Genomic DNA, 24,212 nt, shown 5'->3' with positions numbered 1-24,212 from the left:
TTAAATTAAAATTAAATTAAAATTAAATTAAAATTAAATTAAAATTAAATTAAAATTAAATTAAAATTAAATTAAAATTAAATTAAAATTAAATTAAAATTAAATTAAAATTAAATTAAAATTAAATTAAAATTAAATTAAAATTAAATTAAAATTAAAATTAAATTAAAATTAAATTAAAATTAAATTAAAATTAAAATAAAATTAAATTAAAATTAAATTAAAATTAAATTAAAATTAAATTAAAATTAAATTAAAATTAAATTAAAATTAAATTAAAATTAAATTAAAATTAAATTAAAATTAAATTAAAATTAAATTAAAATTAAATTAAAATTAAATTAAAATTAAATTAAAATTAAATTAAAATTAAATTAAAATTAAATAAAAAATTAAATTAAAATTAAATTAATATTAAATTAAAATTAAATTAAAATTAAATTAAAATTAAATTAAAATTAAATTAAAATTAAATTAAAATTAAATTAAAATTAAATTAAAATTAAATTAAAATTAAATTAAAATTAAATTAAAATTAAATTAAAATTAAATTAAAATTAAATTAAAATTAAATTAAAATTAAATTAAAATTAAATTAAAATTAAATTAAAATTAAATTAAAATTAAATTAAAATTAAATTAAAATTAAATTAAAATTAAATTAAAATTAAATTAAAATTAAATTAAAATTAAATTAAAATTAAATTAAAATTAAATTAAAATTAAATTAAAATTAAATTAAAATTAAATTAAAATTAAATTAAAATTAAATTAAAATTAAATTAAAATTAAATTAAAATTAAATTAAAATTAAATTAAAATTAAATTAAAATTAAATTAAAATTAAATTAAAATTAAATTAAAATTAAATTAAAATTAAATTAAAATTAAATTAAAATTAAATTAAAATTAAATTAAAATTAAATTAAAATTAAATTAAAATTAAATTAAAATTAAATTAAAATTAAATTAAAATTAAATTAAAATTAAATTAAAATCAATTAAAATTAAATTAAAATTAAATTAAAATTAAATTAAAATTAAATTAAAATTAAATTAAAATTAAATTAAAATTAAATTAAAATTAAATTAAAATTAAATTAAAATTAAATTAAAATTAAATTAAAATTAAATTAAAATTAAATTAAAATTAAATTAAAATTAAATTAAAATTAAATTAAAATTAAATTAAAATTAAATTAAAATTAAATTAAAATTAAATTAAAATTAAATTAAAATTAAATTAAAATTAAATTAAAATTAAAATTAAATTAAAATTAAATTAAAATTAAATTAAAATTAAAATAAAATTAAATTAAAATTAAATTAAAATTAAATTAAAATTAAATTAAAATTAAATTAAAATTAAATTAAAATTAAATTAAAATTAAATTAAAATTAAATTAAAATTAAATTAAAATTAAATTAAAATTAAATTAAAATTAAATTAAAATTAAATTAAAATTAAATTAAAATTAAATTAAAATTAAATTAAAATTAAATTAAAATTAAATTAAAATTAAATTAAAATTAAATTAAAATTAAATAAAAAATTAAATTAAAATTAAATTAATATTAAATTAAAATTAAATTAAAATTAAATTAAAATTAAATTAAAATTAAATTAAAATTAAATTAAAATTAAATTAAAATTAAATTAAAATTAAATTAAAATTAAATTAAAATTAAATTAAAATTAAATTAAAATTAAATTAAAATTAAATTAAAATTAAATTAAAATTAAATTAAAATTAAATTAAAATTAAATTAAAATTAAATTAAAATTAAATTAAAATTAAATTAAAATTAAATTAAAATTAAATTAAAATTAAATTAAAATTAAATTAAAATTAAATTAAAATTAAATTAAAATTAAATTAAAATTAAATTAAAATTAAATTAAAATTAAATTAGGTTCAAGCTCTTGCTGCGACCAGACGTGTTTTCAATCTCGCTTCGTATCGCTTTTTTCGATTTTGCTTTGTGTCTCCCACTGCAGTGTGGAGAACGTCTATCGCGTCAGTGTTTCTGGCGACTATACAGTTTGTGCTATCTACAGCGTTAGCAACCATGACCACCGTGCGTGCGCGTGAAAATACCTTTAAGGTAGACCTCTCGAACTTTCCCAAACGTCCCTCTTTTGAGGAAATCCACGCGTTCATCCATGAGACGATTGGTCTCACCGTGGACCAAGTGCTGCGTTTGCAGATGAACCACGCGCAAAACTGCGCGCATGTGAAGTGCCGTGATTTGAAGACTGCCCAAGATGTGGTCGAACGTCACGACAACCGACACGAGTTTGAAGTGAACAGGAACAAAATCAAAGTTCGTTTGGCGATGGATGACGGGGGTGTGGAGATAAAAATCCACGACTTGTCCGAAAACGTTCGGAATGAGGACATTGCTACATATCTACAGCAGTTCGGCGATGTAGTGTCAATCAAGGAGCAAGTGTGGGGAGAAAACTTCGCCTTCAAAGGCGTATCATCCGGAGTGCGAGTAGCGAAAGTCATTCTACGACGGCACATTAAGTCTTTTGTGACAATTTGTGGTGAAGAGACTCTCGTTTCGTACCGCAATCAGCCACAGTGGTGCAAGCACTGCACCAACCCATCACACCCCGGGAGTACATGTGTCGAAAATAAAAAGCTATTGGGACAAAAGATCGACCTCAACAACAGGCTGAAAGCAGCGCAAAATAAGTCGAGCTACGCCAGCGTGCTAAACCGGGCCTCAAATGTAGAGTCACTTATGCCTGAGTTCGTAGGAACCAATCTAAATCAACTGAACGATGCCGCTCGATCAGCTCGGGCACACGTAGCAGTTGATGAAGCTGCTACGTCCCACGCCGTAAACGTCTGCGCACCCCTGAAATACCATGAACGAATGGAGGAGAACGAAGGAACAGAAAACACCGTTGTGCCTACTTCTGCTGCTGCTGCTGTTGTTACTGCTGTTGACGATGGAACCCCTGCCACCACTAAAACTGCCGCCCCTGCCGCCGCCGCCCTCGCCGTTCATGCCGCTACCGATGCCTTCACAGCCGTCCCCGTTGTTGCTGCTGCTGCTACTGTCTGCCCCATGGTGAAAGATCAATCCACTCAAAAGACTACGATGATTCAACCGGATGACAACCTTGCCGCCGCTGGTCATGTGAGTGCGTTCAAAATTCCCTCAAATCCTATCTCATCCAAATCCATCATCATGGAGATTTCCGAAAGCGAGAGTAACGAATCGTCCACTGAAAGTGGACCATTCACAAAAGTCAAACGTGGTAGGGGGCGTCCGAAGAAGCAAAAAATGGACTCTTCTCTGAAAGTTGCTGTCGATTCTGTTTAAAATACTAATCATTTTCTAAAAGCTATCCGATATACTAATTATACAGTACTAACACAAACCATATCCAATCCCAATTATTAACCTCGAGTCAGCCGCGAGTATGTCGGTTTCCCGTTTAGTAACATGTTGGAATGAACCACTCGCCGATTATTAGTTACAATATTGGTTCTATAAACGTGAACGCCGTTTCAAACGAAAACAAAATTGCCTCTCTCCGCTCATTCGTTCGTCTGCTCGAGTTTGATATTGTTCTGCTGCAAGAGGTTGAGTCTGCCAATTTGCGTATCCCTGGTTTCAACATCATTTTCAATATAGACGAGAACAAAAGAGGAACTGCTATCGCTATTAAAGCGCATATACCCTATTCGAATGTTCAGAGAAGCCTAAACAGCCGAATTCTAACAGTCAAGGTTTCTAATTCTGTAACTATCTGCAACGTCTATGCGCATTCCGGCACCCAGAATATTGCTGCGCGTGAGAATCTGTTCAGAGAACAATTACCCTTCTACCTTCAAAATTCTGCAGAGCACATTATACTGGGCGGCGATTTTAATTGTGTTATCGCTGCTAAAGATGCCACTGGGTCGAGTAACTTTAGCATGTCTTTTAAACAGTTGGTAGAGAATTTACAGCTTTCAGATACGTGGGATTGTTTGCATAGGAACATAATTGATTATAGCTTTATTCGTCCAAACACAGCGTCGCGTTTAGATCGGATTTATATCTCTAGGTCGCTTGTTCCGCATCTCCGCACCTCAGAATTGTTTGCTACATCTTTTTCTGACCATAAAGCCTACAAGATTCGGTGCTGCTTGCCAAATTTGGGTAAGCCACATGGTCGAGGATATTGGTCAATTCGTTCGCATATCTTAAATGAAGAAAACTTGGAAGAATTCAAGCACAAGTGGAATCGCTGGTTGCGTGAACGACGAAATTTTGACAGTTGGTTGTCATGGTGGTTAGATTTCGCAAAACCAAAAATCCGAAGCTTCTTTAGATGGAAAACAAATGAAGCGTTTCGTGAGTTTCATAGTACTAATGAACTGTTATATCGTCAATTGAAAAATGCATACGATGGATTACATCAGAACCCCAACGGATTAACAAGAGTGAACCAAATTAAAGCAAAAATGTTGCAAGTTCAAAGTCACTTCTCAAAAGCATATGAACGTCTAAATGATCGTTTTGTATGCGGTGAAAAAATCTCTGCTTTCCAGATTGGCGAAAGATACCGTAAAAGAACAGTGATTAACTCCATTCAAAATCAAGAGCGCTGTCTCACCGATGTATATGAAATAGAAAACCATGTACATGAGTATTTCAAGGACTTGTATACAGCAGAAGAACTCAACGGTGGCGACAATTTTCCAACCAATCTAGAAATCCCTCCAGATTCTAACACAAATAATGCCATGATGGATGAAATCACGACCGCTGACATTTTTTTCGCAATCAAAGGAAGTGCTTCCAGAAAATCACCGGGAAGTGACGGAATTCCTAAAGAGTTCTACTTAAAGGCTTTTGACATTATCCACCCGCAACTTAACATGATATTAAACGAAGCTTTGAGAGGAAACATTCCTGAGAAATTTGTCGAGGGAGTTATTGTGTTATGCAAGAAGAAAACGAATGATCAAACGTTAAAAAGCTTCCGACCAATAAGCCTTTTAAACTTTGACTACAAACTCCTTGCGAGAATACTTAAGCAGCGTTTGGAAAAAGTCATGATTGAGAACGAACTTCTTACTCCCAGTCAAAAATGTGCAAACTCCGACCGCACTATATTCGAAGCAATTCACTCAATCAAAGACCGAATTGCGGAGTTCAACTGCCGTCGTATATCCGGAAAACTTATCTCGTTTGATTTTGATCATGCTTTTGATCGGGTTAACAAAAATTTTCTCTTGGTTGTGATGCGGAACTTTCGTTTGAATCCCAACTTTGTGGAACTTTTAGGGAAGATTATGTCCGCCTCAAGCTCTCGCATACTGATTAATGGAAATCTGACTCCCAAATTCCCAATCCAACGCTCAGTCCGTCAAGGAGATCCGCTAAGTATGCATCTCTTTGTCATTTACCTCCATCCCCTCCTAGTAAAATTACGCACCATATGCAACAATCCGATGGACCTGGTAGTGGCATATGCTGACGACATATCCATCGTCATAACAGACATCCGCAAACTAATCGCCATTAAGCAAGCTTTTTTGGACTTTGGACGGTGCTCAGGATCGCTGTTGAACTTCGACAAGACGTTTGCTGTGAATATCGGAATCGAAAGTGAAGGAAGAGATTCTGTATGGCCACGAGTATGCAAATCAATCAAAATATTAGGAGTAACTTTCTTCAACTCGCAAAAGAAATTGATCGATTTCAACTGGGGCGAAACCATTAGGAAAACGTCACGGTTGATGTGGATGTTCAAACCAAGGAACCTCACGCTTCAGCAGAAAGTGGTGGTGCTTAATACGTTTGTTACTTCAAAGCTGTGGTTCCTATCATCTGTAGTCAGCATCCCGAATCAAGCTATGGCACGGCTAACATCGCACATTGGAAGCTTCATCTGGGAACGCTACTCCTTCAGGATCCCTATCGAGCAACTCACCTTGCCGAAAAATAAGGGTGGGCAAAATTTGCATCTACCAATGCATAAATGCAAAGCCTTGCTCATCACGAGGTTCCTTAAAGATCTGCAACACGCACCATTCGCTAGCTCGTTCAATCACCATCTTCAGAACCCACCGAACATACGCGCTATTCCAGCCCTCTACCCGTGTATGAAAGTCATTGCCAAGGATCTTGCTTACGTTCCCCAGCAGCTTAAAGAAAACCCCTCAACAGCAACTCTACACAACTTCAATCGGGAAAAGCTGAAAACTCCCAAAGTAACAGAAGAAAACCCTGGACTAAACTGGACGAGAATCTGGAGGAATATCAGAACCAAAGGACTCACGTCAGCCGAACAATCCACATACTACTTGCTAGTAAACGGAAAAATTCCACACGCTTTACTTCTACATCGGCAGAATCGAGCAGATAGCCCTACGTGCCAACAATGCCCAAACAACGTGGACGATCTAGAGCATAAATTTTCCGCATGCCGAACAACAAATGGTTTGTGGAGACATCTTCGACCAAGGCTGGAAACAACTTTAGGTAGGAGGATTACATTTAACGATCTCCGGTTCCCGGAGCTGGAAAACGTTGCCAGTAGAAGGAAATATCAGGCGCTAAAGCTATTTATTACCTACATAAATTTTATTTTAGATGCCAATGACGATCTTTCCATTGATTCGTTAGAATTTGTTTTAAACTGTTTGTAAATGCGTATTTGTAAAATCCGACTAGAAAAATAAAGTTCAAATAAATGTGTTAAAAAAAAAAAAAAAATTAAAATTAAATTAAAATTAAATTAAAATTAAATTAAAATTAAATTAAAATTAAATTAAAATTAAATTAAAATTAAATTAAAATTAAATTAAAATTAAATTAAAATTAAATTAAAATTAAATTAAAATTAAATTAAAATTAAACTAAAATTAAATTAAAATTAAGTTAAAATTAAATTAAAATTAAATTAAAATTAAATTAAAATTAAATTAAAATTAAATTAAAATTAAATTAAAATTAAATTAAAATTAAATTAAAATTAAATTAAAATTAAATTAAAATTAAATTAAAATTAAATTAAAATTAAATTAAAATTAAATTAAAATTAAATTAAAATTAAATTAAAATTAAATTAAAATTAAATTAAAATTAAATTAAAATTAAATTAAAATTAAATTAAAATTAAATTAAAATTAAATTAAAATTAAATTAAAATTAAATTAAAATTAAATTAAAATTAAATTAAAATTAAATTAAAATTAAATTAAATTTTTTTTTTTTTTTTTTTTTTTTTTTCATAGTGATTACGGCGGTAGCACGCTGTGCTTATGTTCTAACACCGCACCCTTTCCCTACGTTTGCTTCTATGAGCCTCTATTTTTGTTTCAACACACAGAAGTACGTAGGCATATCGTGGCCCAAGTCGACACTGTTTTGGCCTGCGTTGAACAAAAATAGTTTTAATAAAAGTTTCCCCTTTTTTTCTTTTTGCAAATTGTTTTTTTTGTAGTATGGTCCATGTATTTAGTTAGGTTCTTGTCAATTTGTCAGTTATTCGAAGTAGATCTCCAAAATGTAGTCAATAAGTCAATTAAGTCATTCTGATCTGTTCTATCATAGCAGCTTTAGTCTTTGCTTTATTGAAGTGTAGTTTTATTGGAAATATGCTGAATATCGTTATTAAAAAGAGACGTCTGGAGCTGTGTCCTGCTCCGTCATGCACATACTACATATTAAAAAATGAATATTAATGCTGTCTAGCGCATTGTTTCCTATCGGCTATTATTGTAGTATAGTCCCAACTGCAAGCTTTTTTTCCAATCTTAGCGTCAATTGTCTTCTAGTTACTTCTAGACAGATTCATCGAATCAGTCGAACCCGCATGTTAAAATACAGTCGATTCTGTGTCAAATTGTTTTTTTTTTCATATTTACTTCTCTGTGTTCATCTCTTGTGTCCTCAAAATGTCATCGGTCCAAAACCCACAGAAACATGTAACTGAACTTCTAACACTTTTTCTGTTGGTGTCATAACATCATCTAAGAGATAAACAAAAATTGCTTGTCAACTATTATGTATTCATCCCCCTACAAATACTATGAAAAATATTCAAATTCGTTCTGTCCTATCGGTCCTATCAAGATAAACCATGTCATTTTCTCATGCGTGGCCTAGAAATGTCAACCTAGTCATACAAAAGTAACGTTGTTCAGTTAATAAAAAGCAGTCAGTTTTTTGTCCAGTCCAAACTGTCACGTCAAGTGTTCGCACGTTAGCTTCGAATCTATCAGCACAATTAAGTGCTGCAAATCTCCTTCCCACTATTAATTTTTTGGTTGATTTTAATTGCTTTATTTAAATAAAATATAATAAAGTATAACATTGTAGAAATTCGAAAAAGCGACTATGACATTAATAAATTACTAATCAAAATCAACCAAGAAACGTGGGAAATAGAGCCCAAACAACATTTTGAAGTCAGCTGGCTGTAAAAGGTTCCAAAACCAGTCACAAATCCTATAAAACTTTTATTAGGATTTATAACGATCATCAAAACCTTCTCAAATCCAACCGATTTGGAACTATTGCTTGGGAATAGACTCTACTGAGCCCTGGCGGTTCCTCCGTGTTTATCGAGCATGTCTGATGCATATGATCAGCCATACTCCATCTGCAGCAGCCGGTTCGTGATGAACCGTTGGAGGCGCATTAAAGTGTTAAAAAGGTGATATGTTTCACTAAAGAACACTACATTGCAATAATCAAAATGAAACTCCTTCACTTTAATACCGTCAACCCCTGCGAACTTGGCCAGGGAAATTAAAATTAAATTAAAATTAAATTAAAATTAAATTAAAATTAAATTAAAATTAAATTAAAATTAAATTAAAATTAAATTAAAATTAAATTAAAATTAAATTAAAATTAAATTAAAATTAAATTAAAATTAAATTAAAATTAAATTAAAATTAAATTAAAATTAAATTAAAATTAAATTAAAATTAAATTAAAATTAAATTAAAATTAAATTAAAATTAAATTAAAATTAAATTAAAATTAAATTAAAATTAAATTAATATTAAATTAATATTAAATTAAAATTAAATTAAAATTAAATTAAAATTAAATTAAAATTAAATTAAAATTAAATTAAAATTAAATTAAAATTAAATTAAAATTAAATTAAAATTAAATTAAAATTAAATTAAAATTAAATTAAAATTAAATTAAAATTAAATTAAAATTAAATTAAAATTAAATTAAAATTAAATTAAAATTAAATTAATATTAAATTAATATTAAATTAATATTAAATTAAAATTAAATTAAAATTAAATTAAAATTAAATTAAAATTAAATTAAAATTAAATTAAAATTAAATTAAAATTAAATTAAAATTAAATTAAAATTAAATTAAAATTAAATTAAAATTAAATTAAAATTAAATTAAAATTAAATTAAAATTAAATTAAAATTAAATTAAAATTAAATTAAAATTAAATTAAAATTAAATTAAAATTAAATTAAAATTAAATTAAAATTAAATTAAAATTAAATTAAAATTAAATTAAAATTAAATTAAAATTAAATTAAAATTAAATTAAAATTAAATTAAAATTAAATTAAAATTAAATTAAAATTAAATTAAAATTAAATTAAAATTAAATTAAAATTAAATTAAAATTAAATTAAAATTAAATTAAAATTAAATTAAAATTAAATTAAAATTAAATTAAAATTAAATTAAAATTAAATTAAAATTAAATTAAAATTAAATTAAAATTAAATTAAAATTAAATTAAAATTAAATTAAAATTAAATTAAAATTAAATTAAAATTAAATTAAAATTAAATTAAAATTAAATTAAAATTAAATTAAAATTAAATTAAAATTAAATTAAAATTAAATTAAAATTAAATTAAAATTAAATTAAAATTAAATTAAAATTAAATTAAAATTAAATTAAAATTAAATTAAAATTAAATTAAAATTAAATTAAAATTAAATTAAAATTAAATTAAAATTAAATTAAAATTAAATTAAAATTAAATTAAAATTAAATTAAAATTAAATTAAAATTAAATTAAATTAAAATTAAATTAAAATTAAATTAAAATTAAATTAAAATTAAATTCAAATTAAATTCAAATTAAATTCAAATTAAATTAAAATTAAATTAACATTAAATTAAAATTAAATAAAAATCAAAACAAAATTGAATTAAAATTACATCTAAATTTAATAAAAATTTAATTAAAATTTAATTAACATTTAATTAAAATTTAACTAAAATTTAATTAAAATGTAATAAAAATTTAATTAAAATTTAATTAACATTTAATTAAAATTTAATTACAATTTAATTAAAATTTAATTAACATTTAATAAAAATTAAATTAAAATTGAATTTAAATTTTATTAAAATTGGATTGAAATTGAATTCAAATTAAATTAAAATTTAATTAATTTTTTTAAAATTTTATTAAATTTTTTAAAAGTTTTATTAAACTTTTTTAAAATTTTATTAAAATTTTATAAAAATTTTATTAGAATTTTTCTAAAGTTTTATTAAAATTTTATTAAAATTTTATTAAAATTTTATTAAAATTTTATTAAAATTTTATAATTTCATTACAATTTTATTATAATTTTATTGAAGTTTTATAAAAACTTTATTTAAATTTAAAAAAAAATTGAAAATTTAATTAAAATTAAATTGAAGTTTAATTAAAATTTTATTAAAATTTGATTAAAATTTATTTAAAATTATATAAAAATTAAATAAAAATTAAATGAAAAATAAATCAAATTAAAATAAAAATGACTCACCGACACGATGAGGCCAAACTTAACGGAATCGGACACTGTTTTGGAGATGACTGGTTCCGGCAACGGTACGACGAGAACGAACCGGACTTATTGGCCAGTAGCAGCGGCGAGGAGCTGACGGGTCGGACGACGGAACGACCGAAATGGTTCTTACCAGGTTGTTACGGTTTTAACTAATTGAAACGCGCAATTTTTATCATTTTCCCGACCGACGAACGCTGCCGCAATCAACAAAGTTATTTTTTTAACTGCCGTTCAGGGAACTGTCAACAATGCGCGAAAGAATCGAACACTGAGCATAATTTCGGGGTTATGATTTATGCTCTCCAGAAATTTTCGATGAGCAACATATCTAACAAATGCCTAACAGTGTCGAACGCCTAACTTCCTCCGTGCTGGGTATAAGCGGCATGTTGGAACCGTGCCGAAGCGCGCTAGTGTTATTAGACCACTAATGTAGTTGCATTTAGTGGGTGATGAGGTACAAAAGTAGCATTACAGCGTGCCTCGCCATTATTCTAGAACTTAAATATACTCGATATACTACAACTTGAACCTATACTTGAAGATCGTTCGAATGGTTTAAAATGCAAAATATTACATAGATTAAGTTCGTTAAATGTTGACTATACACAAGCTTCTATGTAGTTTGAATAGTTCTTCAAATACTCGAATCGCTCATTTTATTGTTCAAGAAACGTCTAATTGCATTAATGGTTTAAGCTTGGGCTCCCATGTCCCACCAGCCAGATAACTGGGTTTAGCAAACTAAGCATTATATGTGGCAACACTATAAGCGGCATGATGGAACCGTGCCGAAGCGCGCTAAGTGTTATTAGACCACTAATGTAGTTGCATTTAGTGGGTGATGAGGTACAAAGGTAGCATTACAGCGTGCCTAACCATTATTCTAGCACTTCTAGACATTAAATAAACTGCAGCTTGGAGAACAACCATACAATTGAGTCAAATTTAATAGTTGTCTCATGAGAAAACTATTAAATTGGACTCAACAGCATGCATGCTTTCCAGGCTGAAAGAGCGAACCTATATAAGAAGACCTAGCAAAGTGGCCAAATACAAAACAATAATTCAATTTCAGTAACAAGCTTCACCAAGAGTTTGGTATAAATGAGTCAAACAATGCTAATTCTAATTCTATTTCATCGGAAAGATTCCCGTCGATGTCACCTCAGGATGTGATCGAACAAGTTCTGGGTTAACTGCTCCTGCATTGGCTTCACGTCCTTGCTGAGGAATAAGAAAAGATGGTTAGTTGGACACTTACTTAAGAACCATGAAGATTTTACATTTTGAAATTTTGTATGAAGCGTAACACAACGCTAGACCCCCTCCCTCTCCCATTTGCGTTACGTAATATTTGAACGAGCCCTAATTGTACAGTCCTGAATCATTTGAAGATACAATGACATTTTCAGGTCATTAAAAAGTTATCACAAAAGGAAAGTGATTTCCGCTCACACAAACTATAAACATACCTACAAACCCCATTTTACGGTAACTGCACAACTAGATGTAAATTTCGAACATGTAAAAACCTGATTTACTTCGTGAATCATTTTCACGCATAAGGCAGCATCCATTCATTACGTAACGCTAAAATCTACATTTTTTGAACCACCTCCCCCCTCCGTAACGCTTTTTTGTATGAAAACCCTCAAATGTTTATATGGGCCTAGAGCGTTACGTAATTTGTGGACGGCACCTAAGTAATTCAACAGATCCAATAAACTAGCAAAAACTAAAAGATCCTACCTTCGTGCAATGACATTGCGGTTCGTTTCACCTGCAGCTCCCCCGCTGGAAACACTACTATGCCCTTACAGAAGCTTCCATTGCTTTGCTCGAAAATTCGCCAACTTCTCCGGAACACGAACAGCCACCATCCCCACCAAACTTTCCGTCCTGCTAGAAAGCAATCGAATCGGTTAAACACTTTCAAATTCCTCCAAAATAGTTGGTCAACACTACTTACTCAAGCCCCGCCATCACTGCACCACTGCACCTCCTTTGCTTCCAACGGGAAACAATCCTGTTTCGGCCCATGGAAGTGCGATACCACCGGGTAACGTTCATCACTGGTCCACCGGATCCCACTGCAAGGGATCCCCTGCGGCGTCAGTGCAGGTTCGATGAAAGGCCCCCGGGAAGACGATAACTACGCGGAGGTTGCTACTTTTTTTTCTGCTGCCGCTGCGATCACAACAAACACGCTTAAAAATCAGAACACTTAAATGCGTGAGTGCTACCCAAAATCAGTCAATGCAACTCATCTGAGTGTCATGGAGTTCGGTGTGAAATATATTGATAACAATGAAATCTAATGTTACTCTATTGTACGCCCATAGAAAATAATGTAACAGTGAAATCAAATGTTCATCAATTGTAATTGCTTCAAAGATTGAAAAATATTTTACAATACATTTACAATAGAATTCATGGTTTACATAAGAATCTTCTGTTTTTTAAAAGTTTTTCCAATAGGTTTAATGGTTCATTTTTTTACGGGCAGCTACAATAATGTATATTGTAATGAAATGGTTCACTAAAAGCTTCGCACATTGTAGCTACTATACATTTACATTCGATTTTTATGTAACACTATATTATATACTGTTTTTCTTACGTTTGAACCATTAACTTTTCCGAAACATTATTTTTCCGTGCATTTTTAATTATTTATTCAGTTTTAGATTTTTTCCGTGCTTTGTTTTGTTGATCTTTGTGACTTTTATGATGCAAAGGAAAGGAAAGAAAAAAGTGAATATGTAAGTTGAAACATCAATTTAAAGTCAATAAAATGTTTAAATAAGTAGTAAACCAGATGTCTTAATAATCGCAGATCCAAGAGATATGGCGGGCTAGGTATGTAGAGTGCGATGAGAGGAATACGATTGACGAACTTTATCTTTGACGTAGAGCCATCTTTAACATATGGACTGGACTGAATACTGAACGAAATTCTAATATAGGTTCGTCTGTGGGTTCGCTTTTTAACCTAACTTATACTTGAATCGAACTTGACAGTTTTATAATGAGTTGTTAAATACATACAGGGTGTTAGGTTTCTGAGTGCAAACTTTTTAAAGGGTGATAGAGGACCATAAATGGTGAAAAAAATTGTTCTACGCATATGGTCAAATCTCAACCGTTACGTAGTTATTGAACTTCCCATGTTTTTGACTCTTATTGCCTTAATTGGCAATAACTTGAAAATGGTCAAACTTTTCGAAGTTTTTTTACCCTTATTCGAAAGATTATTGAATTTTCTATCAAATGGCATCTTTGAATCGATTGGTTTAGTTAAATAAGTAAGTTTTCTAGAGCAAAATGGCTAAAAATAGTGTATTTTTATTGGTTTTTGTCGATTATCTTTGAAACATGCGTAATAAATTAAAATTCTTTCTTAGGCAAATTTGTGGCCCCTGTTACACTCTACAATTCGTTCTTTGACACTAAACTTCTAGCTTTTATCGTTTGCTTGCAATTTCGATTTAAATGCGTGGCACAATGCGCAAAAAAGTGCTCTCCATGACAGTTTTGATCTGAAATGCGATGTTAAAATCGAAATTGCAACAAAACGATAAGAGATAGAAGTTTGATGTCAAAGAAGGAATTGTAGAGTGGAATAGGGGCCACAAATTTGCCTAAGAAAGAATTTTAATTTATTACGCATGTTTCAAAGATAATCGACAAAAACCAATAAAAATACACTATTTTTAGCCATTTTGCTCTAGAAAACTTACTTATTTAACTAAACCAATCGATTCAAAGATGCCATTTGATAGAAAATTCAATAATCTTTCGAATAATGGTAAAAAAACTTCGAAAAGTTTGACCATTTTCAAGTTATTGCCAATTAAGGCAATAAGAGTCAAAAACATGGGAAGTTCAATAACTACGTAACGGTTGAGATTTGACCATATGCGTAGAACAATTTTTTTCACCATTTATGGTCCTCTATCACCCTTTAAAAAGTTTGCACTCAGGAACCTAACACCCTGTATGTACGTGTATTTCAAACTTTAGTCAAGATGGAGCCTCAGTATTGCAATAACGGTTAAGCACGCTGTAATGATACTTATGTACCTCGTCACCCACTTCATGCAACTACATTAGTGGTCTAATAATGCTCAGCGCGCTCGGCATAGTTCCATCATGCCGCTCAGAGTGTTGCCACAAATAATGCTTAGTTTGCGAAACCCGGTTATCTGGCTGGTGGGGCATGGGAGCTTAAGCTTCAACTGTTAATGCAATCAGAGACTACTCACACCTCGACTCAGACTTAGACGTGGGCGATCCAATATATGAAAGGTTATCCAAAACGCTCTGGAGAATTCCCAAAGCGCATTCTCATAATGCTAGTAAGCCTAAGATGCCATTAACAGGAGGAAAATGACAACATAATATTACATTATATGGTTTATGTAATGTAAACCAATACAACATAACGAAAGAGAACCATTCCAAAACCATTTAATTAAATGTATAACCAGTGGTGAAACTACAATTAAAAACAATATATTTACGGTACATTTTTTGTTTGAAACCATATGTGTACCATACAATGTACGGTTTATTAAAACCCACGTATCAGTATTTATAACAATTCATTTACAATATAATGTATGGTTTTGCAAAAAAATATATATGGAGAAAAATAATTTTTTATATTGTACTTAACAACCCGTATAGTATATTGTAAAAATCTTATTTACAATTTACTGTATGGTGTTCTACATTACATTTTATTGTTTTTGTATTTTTATTTTTACAGTGGTTTCTATTGTAAAAATATGGTTTTGAATAGTACTGTTACAATACAACGTTCGGTTTCTCTACTGTATTTTTTATTCGGGTACTGCAAGACTGTTTTTAGATATTTACAATTTCAGTGAAACTGTTAAAGGAAGGTTCATTTATTACGTCCATCGTTTTTCGGGATTTCTAACCCCCCTCCCTTCCCCCTCTGTCACGCTATTTCCCTATCCACTTATCCGCGAGCGGTAATGGCGGCGGCGGGCACAATTAACCGATTCGAATTTTGACGTTTCTTGGGGATCATAATCGGTTGGCGCCACTAAACGGTGAATGAAGGGGTGAGGAGGAGAATGAAACTGTTTTGACTTTCCCCCATGAAACGTCAAAATCTAAACCGGTTGGATATGCCCGCCGCCGCCATTACCGCTCGCGGATAAGTGGATACCTTATATATTTACAAGTACTGTCACACTTTCCTAGAAACCCCCCCCCCCCCGTAATTTATGAACGTTCCCGAATTACACAGCAAAAACAGTTGTGTAATATTACATATGAACTGCTGCAACCCGATCAATATGTCGGTTGCATGAATATTACATCGGACGATGTATTGATTGATGCACCAAGCGAAAAGAAGAAGAAGTTTTGACATCTAAGGGAAGATTCAAATATTACGTCCATCGTTTTTCGGGATTTGTAGACCCCCCCTCCCCCCTCTGTCACGCTATTTTCCTATACCCAATACACGTACTGTCACACTTTCCTAGACCCCCCCCTCCCCCAAAAGTTGGACGTAATTTTTGAACGTTCCCTAAGCGGTGTGCCGTCGATTAGATCCTCATCGCTGATTGGTCGATGGATGTAAACGGCACACCGCTTGGATGTCAAAATTCTTCTTCTTACCGCTTGGTGCATCAATCAATTATGTATTATCACAGACAAACAGACGTAACACCTTGAACGATTTTCATGAAAATCCATCGCCCAGTTTACACTACCATCACCTGGTGGAAAAGCTGCACGAATCACTGTGTTGTGCAATATCGTCAACAGAAGTCGCTAGTGTGAAACGTCAAACGCATAGAAAAACCACAGACAAACAGACGTAACACTTCGTACATTTTTCGATTCAAATCATAGTCACGGAAACATATTTGCCCAATGCTAAAATGACTAAGTTTGGCCGACCATCAACTAGGTGGCGGTAGTGAGCAAACGTCAAACTCGAACAAAAACGATGTGAGCGCCACAGGGGGGTAGTTGGCCAACTATCAAATTTTGAAAAAGATCGTTAAATCGAAGTACGATGGGAATTATTCAAGGAATTATTAGAGTGTTACGTCTGTTTGTCTGTGGAAAAACTATGCGCGCGCCTCTGGTTGTGAAAGTCACAACTATGAAAATTTAAAATGATCGTTAAAAGCGTGGTCGATGGAAAATTCGCAAGTGTTACGTCTGTTTGTCTGTGGTATTATCATAGACTTATTATGCCTCATCATAGGTATTTACTTTTGACATGAATTAAAAACGTCGCGAGTTGGGTCAATTGATTGTGTGATGTCCGGTTTGGTGGCGGCCCGACAATAACACCAGAAAATCAATATCAATCATCAACATTGTTGGGGTTCATTCACAAATTTCATAACGCCAAAATTGTCCTTTCCTGACACCCATCCACCCCTTCGTAACACTATTTATATGGGGAAAATTTTTATTTGTTCGGGCTGTAACACCATGAAGGACACCCACCCACCCCCTTCAGCGTTATGACATTTGTGAACAAGCCCTTGTCATTTCGTAAAATGTCTCAGTGTCGTTCCCCTTACTTCCGAACTGAATGAATTTTGACCAAAGTTTATAGAAAATGTTCCGATGTGATTTTCGAAATGTCAGTTTGCTAGTTTGTTTACAAAACATTAAATACATTTTTTACTTGTTTACATAGGCTGGCGGCAGCTTGTTCTATACATTTCACAACCAGATTTTTATTAATTTTTTAAAATTACTAATATATATTAGAAAAGTTACAGAAACGTTAGTTCAGTATGGCAAATGTAATGGACATCGATGGAAGCTTGCTTGAAGGGGTAAGTTGTTTTTGTGCTACTTTCAGTCATGTTCTCAAATTTGAGCGATGATTCACCGACAGGGCGGACAAATTCTCCGGATGGCTCTCTGTTTCAGCATATTGTGCAAAAAGCCCATCCGGGTGTTCAACATTCGTGCAGGGCGAAAGAAGCCCGGTCTAATGGCACAGCACTTGAAAGGTATTGAACTACTCAGGGAAATTTGCAACGCTCAGGTCCGAGGTCTGGAGCTGGGCTCGACGGAGGTTGAGTTCCATCCGGGTGACATCGGACGAGGAAAGTTCGTGGCCCATGTCCAGACGGCCGGTAGTGTGAGCTTATTGTTGCAAGCGGCACTGCCGGTGGCCATATTCGGGTCCGGTCCGATAACGCTGGATCTTAAGGGGGGCACCAACGTGGATATGGCCCCACAGGTTGACTTTATGACGGAAATCTTTCGACCGAACATGGAGAAGTTTGGGGCAACGTTCGACTTTGACATGTTCCGAAGGGGATACTTTCCTAAGGGAGGAGGCCACTGTGTGGCTCACATCAAGCCAGTGCGGTCTCTGAAGCCGGTGACGCTGGTAGATTTCGGAGCCATCAACAAATGCTTCGGATGGAGTTTTGTTGCCGGGGCTGTTCCTATTAGGGTAAGCGAAATGGATTCCTAAAATGTTTAGAACTCTAACCAGATTTTTGCCTTTCGTAGGTGGCTAAGGATTTAGCCGACGGTGCCAAAAATATGTTGAAACGCATCTATCGGGACGAGATTGACATTGAGGAGTACAGAGAGAGTGTCGATATGGCTCCAGACAACTGTTCTGGTATAATGTAAGTATAACTTGAGAATATTTTTTTAGGAAAAGTATACCGGGAGCTGTGTGGATAAATGTGCAATGTTACTCAGTATAGCAGATATGGCTGTGGTTACGAGTATAGACCTGAAGTTCTCCAAGGTAGTTTGGCTGACCTGGAATATCCCTGTAATGTCTCTAAATGACATTTGAGATTTCAATAGCTTTGCGGATCCCAGCAGATTATTATTTATGGCGAAAACCATTCTTGTTGATTTTAAGGACTTCATTATAGAACAATTTGGAAGACCCTGGATATCCGAAAGGTTTATAATAAGGTAGTTGCCTTCAGATTGCTCCAGTAACTGTGGTTGATTATACAACCTTCAGAAGGCCGGCTCCAGAGGCACGTTATCCTCCATTTGGGACATTTGTGTAAAATATACTTATAGATTTGAAGGACTTCACTATAGGACAGTTTGGAACACCTAGAACATCCCAGAATATGCAACACCTTTTGATATTCTTGACGAAGGCTAAATGAATACATATAAACGTAACCCATATCCTAGTTCAGCTTTTATAACAACTGATATGCAAGTTTATTTCGTTTTTTCCAAATTTCGTGATGGTTAATGATAGTAAGAAGGCAACAAATATGAAAGTCAGGATTACTCTTTCCTCGGCCCACCTTCTCGTGGCCGCTAAATCCTTCGTCTCCTCAGCAACGGACATCAATGACTCGCTTTGAAGAGTCCAACGAGGTAGCATGCTGGCTAGGGTGGCCCACACTTATATGAAAAACAAAAAAATTGAAAAAGGCCAAGTCTTATAATTACACAGCGCAACAAAATTTATCTATTTATCTGTTTCAAGAGCAAACTTATGTGTCTCCGACTGATTTTGGGCCGCTGATTCCGAATCTGGGTTCAGATTTGCTACAGCACGTCACAATTTTGCAAGGGGAATGACATATCCTTTTCTAACCGGAATATCCGCATTTATCCGCTTCTAACCGTCGCTAACCGTTGCTAAGCGAGCTGCTAAGTGAGCAGAAGTTACCGACGGTTAGAAAAGGATAAATGCGGATATTCCGGTTAGAAAAGGATATGTCATTCCCCTTGCAATTTTGAGCTATACCTATAATATAGGGCAAAATATGCGATTTTGGGCTTTTTTGTTTGCAAGCCATTAGACAAGGATTTTTTTTAAGCAATGAAAGGGTAAATTGGTCAATTTACATCTTTTTGGACTCCCAGAAGCTTCGTTCAAAATTTGAGCAAAATCGATAAAGCCTAAGGGGACGCTCAATAAGCTTGAAGTTTGTATGGAAAATCTTGGCCAAATGTATGCATAAATTTTAAGTTTTCGAATTTTGCCGCTAGGTGGCGCTGTAAGCGTTAAATATTCAAACCCTTTGGTATTTTTTAAGGTGACTATATACCAAACAACTTTGTCAAAGACCGCAAAGTGATCCAACGTCTGTGAAAAAAGTTAAACCCTAGGCAACGTGAGGCAAAGTATTGAGATTTCATTATTGATATTATTCCTTTACATGTACTGGAAAAATATCAATAATGTTTCACCTCACTTTACCTAGGGTACAACTTTTATCACAGACGTTGGATCACTTTGCGGTCTACAAAAATGCCAAAGGGTTTGAATATTTAACGCTAACAGAGCCACCTAGCGGCAAATTTTAAAACTTAAGTTTTCTGCATACATTTGGCCAAGATTTCCCATACAAACTTCAAGCTTGTTGAGCGCCCCCTTAGGCTTTATCAAATTTTGAACGTAGCTTCTGAGAGTTCAAAACAACTGATTCCGGAGGCAAGACTTGGCATTTTTCAAAAATTTTGTTTTTCATATAAGTGTGGGCAACCTCAATGCTGGCGCTTAGCCAGTTTCTTGAGTGATCAGTCAGCGATTAGACCTTCTCGTAAGTAAGACCCTAGGGGCTGTCCTTTTATTACGTAAGGAATTTTCACGATTTGCTGGCGTCTTCTTCCCCTTGTAAGATTTTTTTGTATGAGAACCCAAATATTTTCACTCTTTGGCGAGCGTTCGTGCGAGACAGTCGCAACTTTTCGTTCGTCCGGTTTGTCTCCCGATACTATCCAGTTCGGTGGCTTTTTCCAGTGCTAGTTTTCCGAGTGATCAAGTGTTGAAGTGAAAATCCCTAGTGGGACGCGTGCGGTTGGCTAGGCCACAATTTTTGCCGCAAAAGTTCGTTTAGTTTGAGTAAAGTTCACGTTTTCATTTTATCACGTGGCGCATTGACCGATTATCGAGCACATCAGTGCAGCACCCCCCGCACACCGCGCCGCTCGCGCGGCCGTGATCGGCTTCTTCCAGTGAGTACCCAAGCTCATCGTCGTCGACAGCAGCAGCCCACCGAGAGAAGAGCACACTCAGAAAAAAATCTATACTATTTAGTATAAATCCCACACTAAATACATTTCTCCTGGTTGACCCTAGACTCCGTTTATATGCCGGATATACTGGCCAAGTATAACTTGAATATACACGTTTTCTAGTATAACCACGGTATACCGCGACTAGTATAATCGCAATTTAGTAAAAAAAATGATTAGGATTTGTTTTGTTTTGCTTTTTTTTGCTAAGAATCAAAATAATTTCGACGAAATGAAACAAGAAGCTCAGTTTTATTCAGAATAATAAATTAAATTATTCAAGACCTCTTCGCTCTCTAGACCTTTAGGACGTTCTTTGCGGAAAAAATCTGGAATCTGTTTCCGGCGACACTCGGTGACTTGGGCTCTTCTTGAAATTGTTATGGCGTTGTCCGGTCGCTCAGTATCCATGGTAGTACCTAACCAAAACCTTCCATTATTAGCAAACAGCAGGCGGCAGTCATACTAAATAAAAAAAACCTACCTTTTTTACGAACATCCGGCAAATCCGTACACAGCACTGCTAACTCCTAAGGTTGCTCTTGATTCATTAAAATGCCGGCAATTATTCTCCGGTAATGATCGTTGCAAGCGGGAATCGAAGGTGATGCCTGCAATAAAAATCCATTTAATCTTTGCCCAAATTTTCATTTGGTGATAGTCGCGTTCAGTTCAACACTTACAATTCCTTATTAAAATACTCCAAATCGAAGACTAAAAATTACTGAGTACTTTAAAGAATTCAGCATGCTGTCGTGGAATCACTGCAGATAATTTATTTTCAACTTTTTGCTGGTGGGAATAGCTGTTGTCGTTGACTCGTAACAATTTTCGTTGTCGGGATTAAATACACAGCATTAAATATTCTCGTGTTATTCTAACACAGTATAACTTTTTAAGCGAATGCAGTATAGTTGTTAAACTACGAGAAGTGTAAATTGCGAGAAAACAAAAAAGGTGTAAATTTAAATCGAACAAAGTTTTATTTCATTTCTGAGTGCAGAGAGCGTTCAACCGCCGCACACCAGCGCAGCGTCGGGCGCTCAGCAGCAGCTCGCTTCCTCCCTGTGCGGGCCATCCGATCGCTTGGACCTGTCGTCGTCGAGCCTGTGGCTAAACAGAGTGCACAAAGATAAGTACATAAAGTTACCTCTCGTTGTTCCCCCCCTCTCCACTGACTCTTTGATTAGATTTAATTTGGTACATAAGCAGTTTTTTCTCACTTTTCCTGTAGCGTTAATTTTGTCCCTTGTTTTTTGATTATTTCTCGTCCCTGTGATAGTGGTAGTTTAAGATTTTTGAGTGACCCGTGGTGGTAGTTAGCTACCACAATGGGCGATGATGATGATGGCGGGGGAACATCGTACCGCATCAACGAAGCTTCGTTATTGGCATCGGACTGCTCGAGCCAACAAGGCGATGTAAATGCTAATCCCTTTGTCTCCCTTCACCCTGGTGCTTCTGCAATGGACACCAACAGTAAATCTGTTTCGACGTCCCCCCGCCTCAAGGCCTACCCTCCCGACTTTGGCGGGCCATATGTTGTTTTCTTCCGACCCAAAGGCAAACGTTTGAACACCGTTCAAATCAGCAAGGATCTGACTAAGCGGTATTCTTCCGTTGTCTCCATTGACATGGTCGGTACAGCTAAGCTTCGGGTGACAGTAGGCGACCGAAAACACGCTAATGAGATTGTGGCCTGCGAGTTGTTTACACTTGAGTACTTCGTTTACCTACCAAGCGCGTCGATAGAGATTTCGGGGAAGGTCGCCGACGCATCTTTGACCTGCGAAACGATCATGCAAGGCTGTGGTCGTTTCCATAACCCTTCTCTCCCTCCTGTCCAGATACTGGATTGCCGGCAACTGCATTCGGTGTCCCAGGAGGGCGAGAAGAAGGTTTACACACCATCTGAAGAATTTTCTGTGACCTTCTCCGGATCTGCATTACCAGATCTGCTGGTGATTGGCAAACTTCGGCTACCTGTGAGGCTGTATGTACCGAAGGTAATGAATTGCATCAATTGCAAGCAGCTGGGCCACACCGCTCAGTACTGCAGCAATAAACCTCGCTGTGCAACATGCGGGGAGAGACATGTGGACGGTGCGTGTAAAACGCCGCCCAAGTGTGTTTATTGTGGCATCGACCGTCCACATGACCTGATTGATTGCCCAAGGTACATACAGCAGAAAAAACATCAAAAACGATCGCTGCAGCAGCGATCACGGCGAAGCTACGCCGAAATGCTGAAAAAAGCTGCCCCGACCGTTGAATCCCGTAACATCTACTCGTCTTTATCTCTCGATGATCAGGGCTCTGACTCTGAGGTCGGGGACGGGGTTCCCTTTGTTTTCAAGGGTGAAACGAGGAAACGGATGAGGCTCCAGAGACCCACCAAGAAACCTCGGAATCTGCCTAGCAGCGACCCCCAACCCACCATGACAAATTTGAAGAGTGGTAAGAAAGCCACAAAACGTTCCCCTCCGGGATTCAAAATCCAGGACGAACGAGACTTTCCATCACTCCCGGGAACATCTAAAATCCCAGATGTCCCACGTTTTTCGAATTCTCAACCGGAAAGACAGCATTCGGAGCACCAGGAGCAACCTCAGGGTGCGCCATTGTTTACGCTCTCTGGCATTGTAGACATCATCCTCAGCTTCTTCAATGCTTCAGACTCCGTGAAGAACATTGTAAAAGGACTTCTTCCTTGCGTGACCCCTCTTTTGAAGCAGTTGGCTTCTAAAATGCCCCTCCTTGCGACAATCGTATCTTTCGATGGCTAATTTAACCACCGAGGTCGAAGATACGATTTCGGTTCTACACTGGAACTGTCGTAGTATTACACCGAAATTAGACGTTTTTAAATTTTTAGTTTACAATTTACAATGCGATGTTTTTGCACTATCCGAAACATGGCTGACACCTGATGTAACCTTACCTTTTCCCGATTATAATATCATTCGCCTTGATCGATCCGACTCTTACGGAGGGGTGCTTCTAGGGATCAAGAAGCAGCACTCATTTTACAGAGTCGATTTTCATCCGATGACAGGCATTGAAGCCGTCGCATGTGAGGTGACTATCCGAGGTAAAACCCCCAGTGTTGCCTCCATATATCTTCCACCGAGAACTGCAATATTTCGCAGGGATCTCGCCCACATCTGCTCGGTTATGCCCGAGCCTCGGCTGCTCATGGGAGATTTCAACTCCCATGGTACAGGCTGGGGGGAACTGTACGATGACAGCCGTTCAACGTTGATATATGACCTCTGCGACGACTTCAACATGACAATTTTGAATACCGGAGAAGTTACACGAGTGGCACCTCCAGCTCAAGATGGCAGCCCTAGAAACAGCCGATTAGACCTCT

General features: G+C 34.0%; 1 protein-coding gene and 1 long non-coding RNA gene across 3 annotated transcripts in view; one reads left to right on the top strand and one right to left on the bottom strand.

Moving 5' to 3' along the window:
- Positions 1–11,185: 11,185 nt before the first annotated feature.
- Positions 11,186–13,196, bottom strand: LOC109408001 (uncharacterized). Of its 2 annotated transcripts, none has more exons than XR_009997114.1 (3): positions 12,777–13,196; positions 12,557–12,709; positions 11,186–12,031 (listed from the first exon to the last, which is right to left on the bottom strand). It is a non-coding gene; the product is annotated as an uncharacterized LOC109408001 (long non-coding RNA). The 2 variants fall into 2 exon arrangements; XR_009997115.1 differs by having other exon boundaries at positions 12,557–12,706; positions 12,777–13,195.
- Positions 13,197–17,486: 4,290 nt separating this feature from the next.
- LOC134288262 (RNA 3'-terminal phosphate cyclase) overlaps positions 17,487–24,212 on the top strand; it is a 30,782-nt gene continuing 24,056 nt past the window's right edge. Inside the window, exons 1-3 of the mRNA XM_062852547.1 lie at positions 17,487–17,649; positions 17,712–18,281; positions 18,341–18,462. Of these exons, the coding sequence (XP_062708531.1) occupies positions 17,608–17,649; positions 17,712–18,281; positions 18,341–18,462 (734 nt within the window). The 5' untranslated portion in view covers positions 17,487–17,607. The remainder of the gene's footprint in view (positions 17,650–17,711; positions 18,282–18,340; positions 18,463–24,212) is intronic.

Source organism: Aedes albopictus, chromosome 2 (genome assembly GCF_035046485.1).
Source record: "Aedes albopictus strain Foshan chromosome 2, AalbF5, whole genome shotgun sequence".
NCBI lineage: Eukaryota > Metazoa > Arthropoda > Insecta > Diptera > Culicidae > Aedes > Aedes albopictus.
Note: the sequence above shows the minus strand (reverse complement) of the source record. Positions and strands in the feature narration are given on the sequence as shown.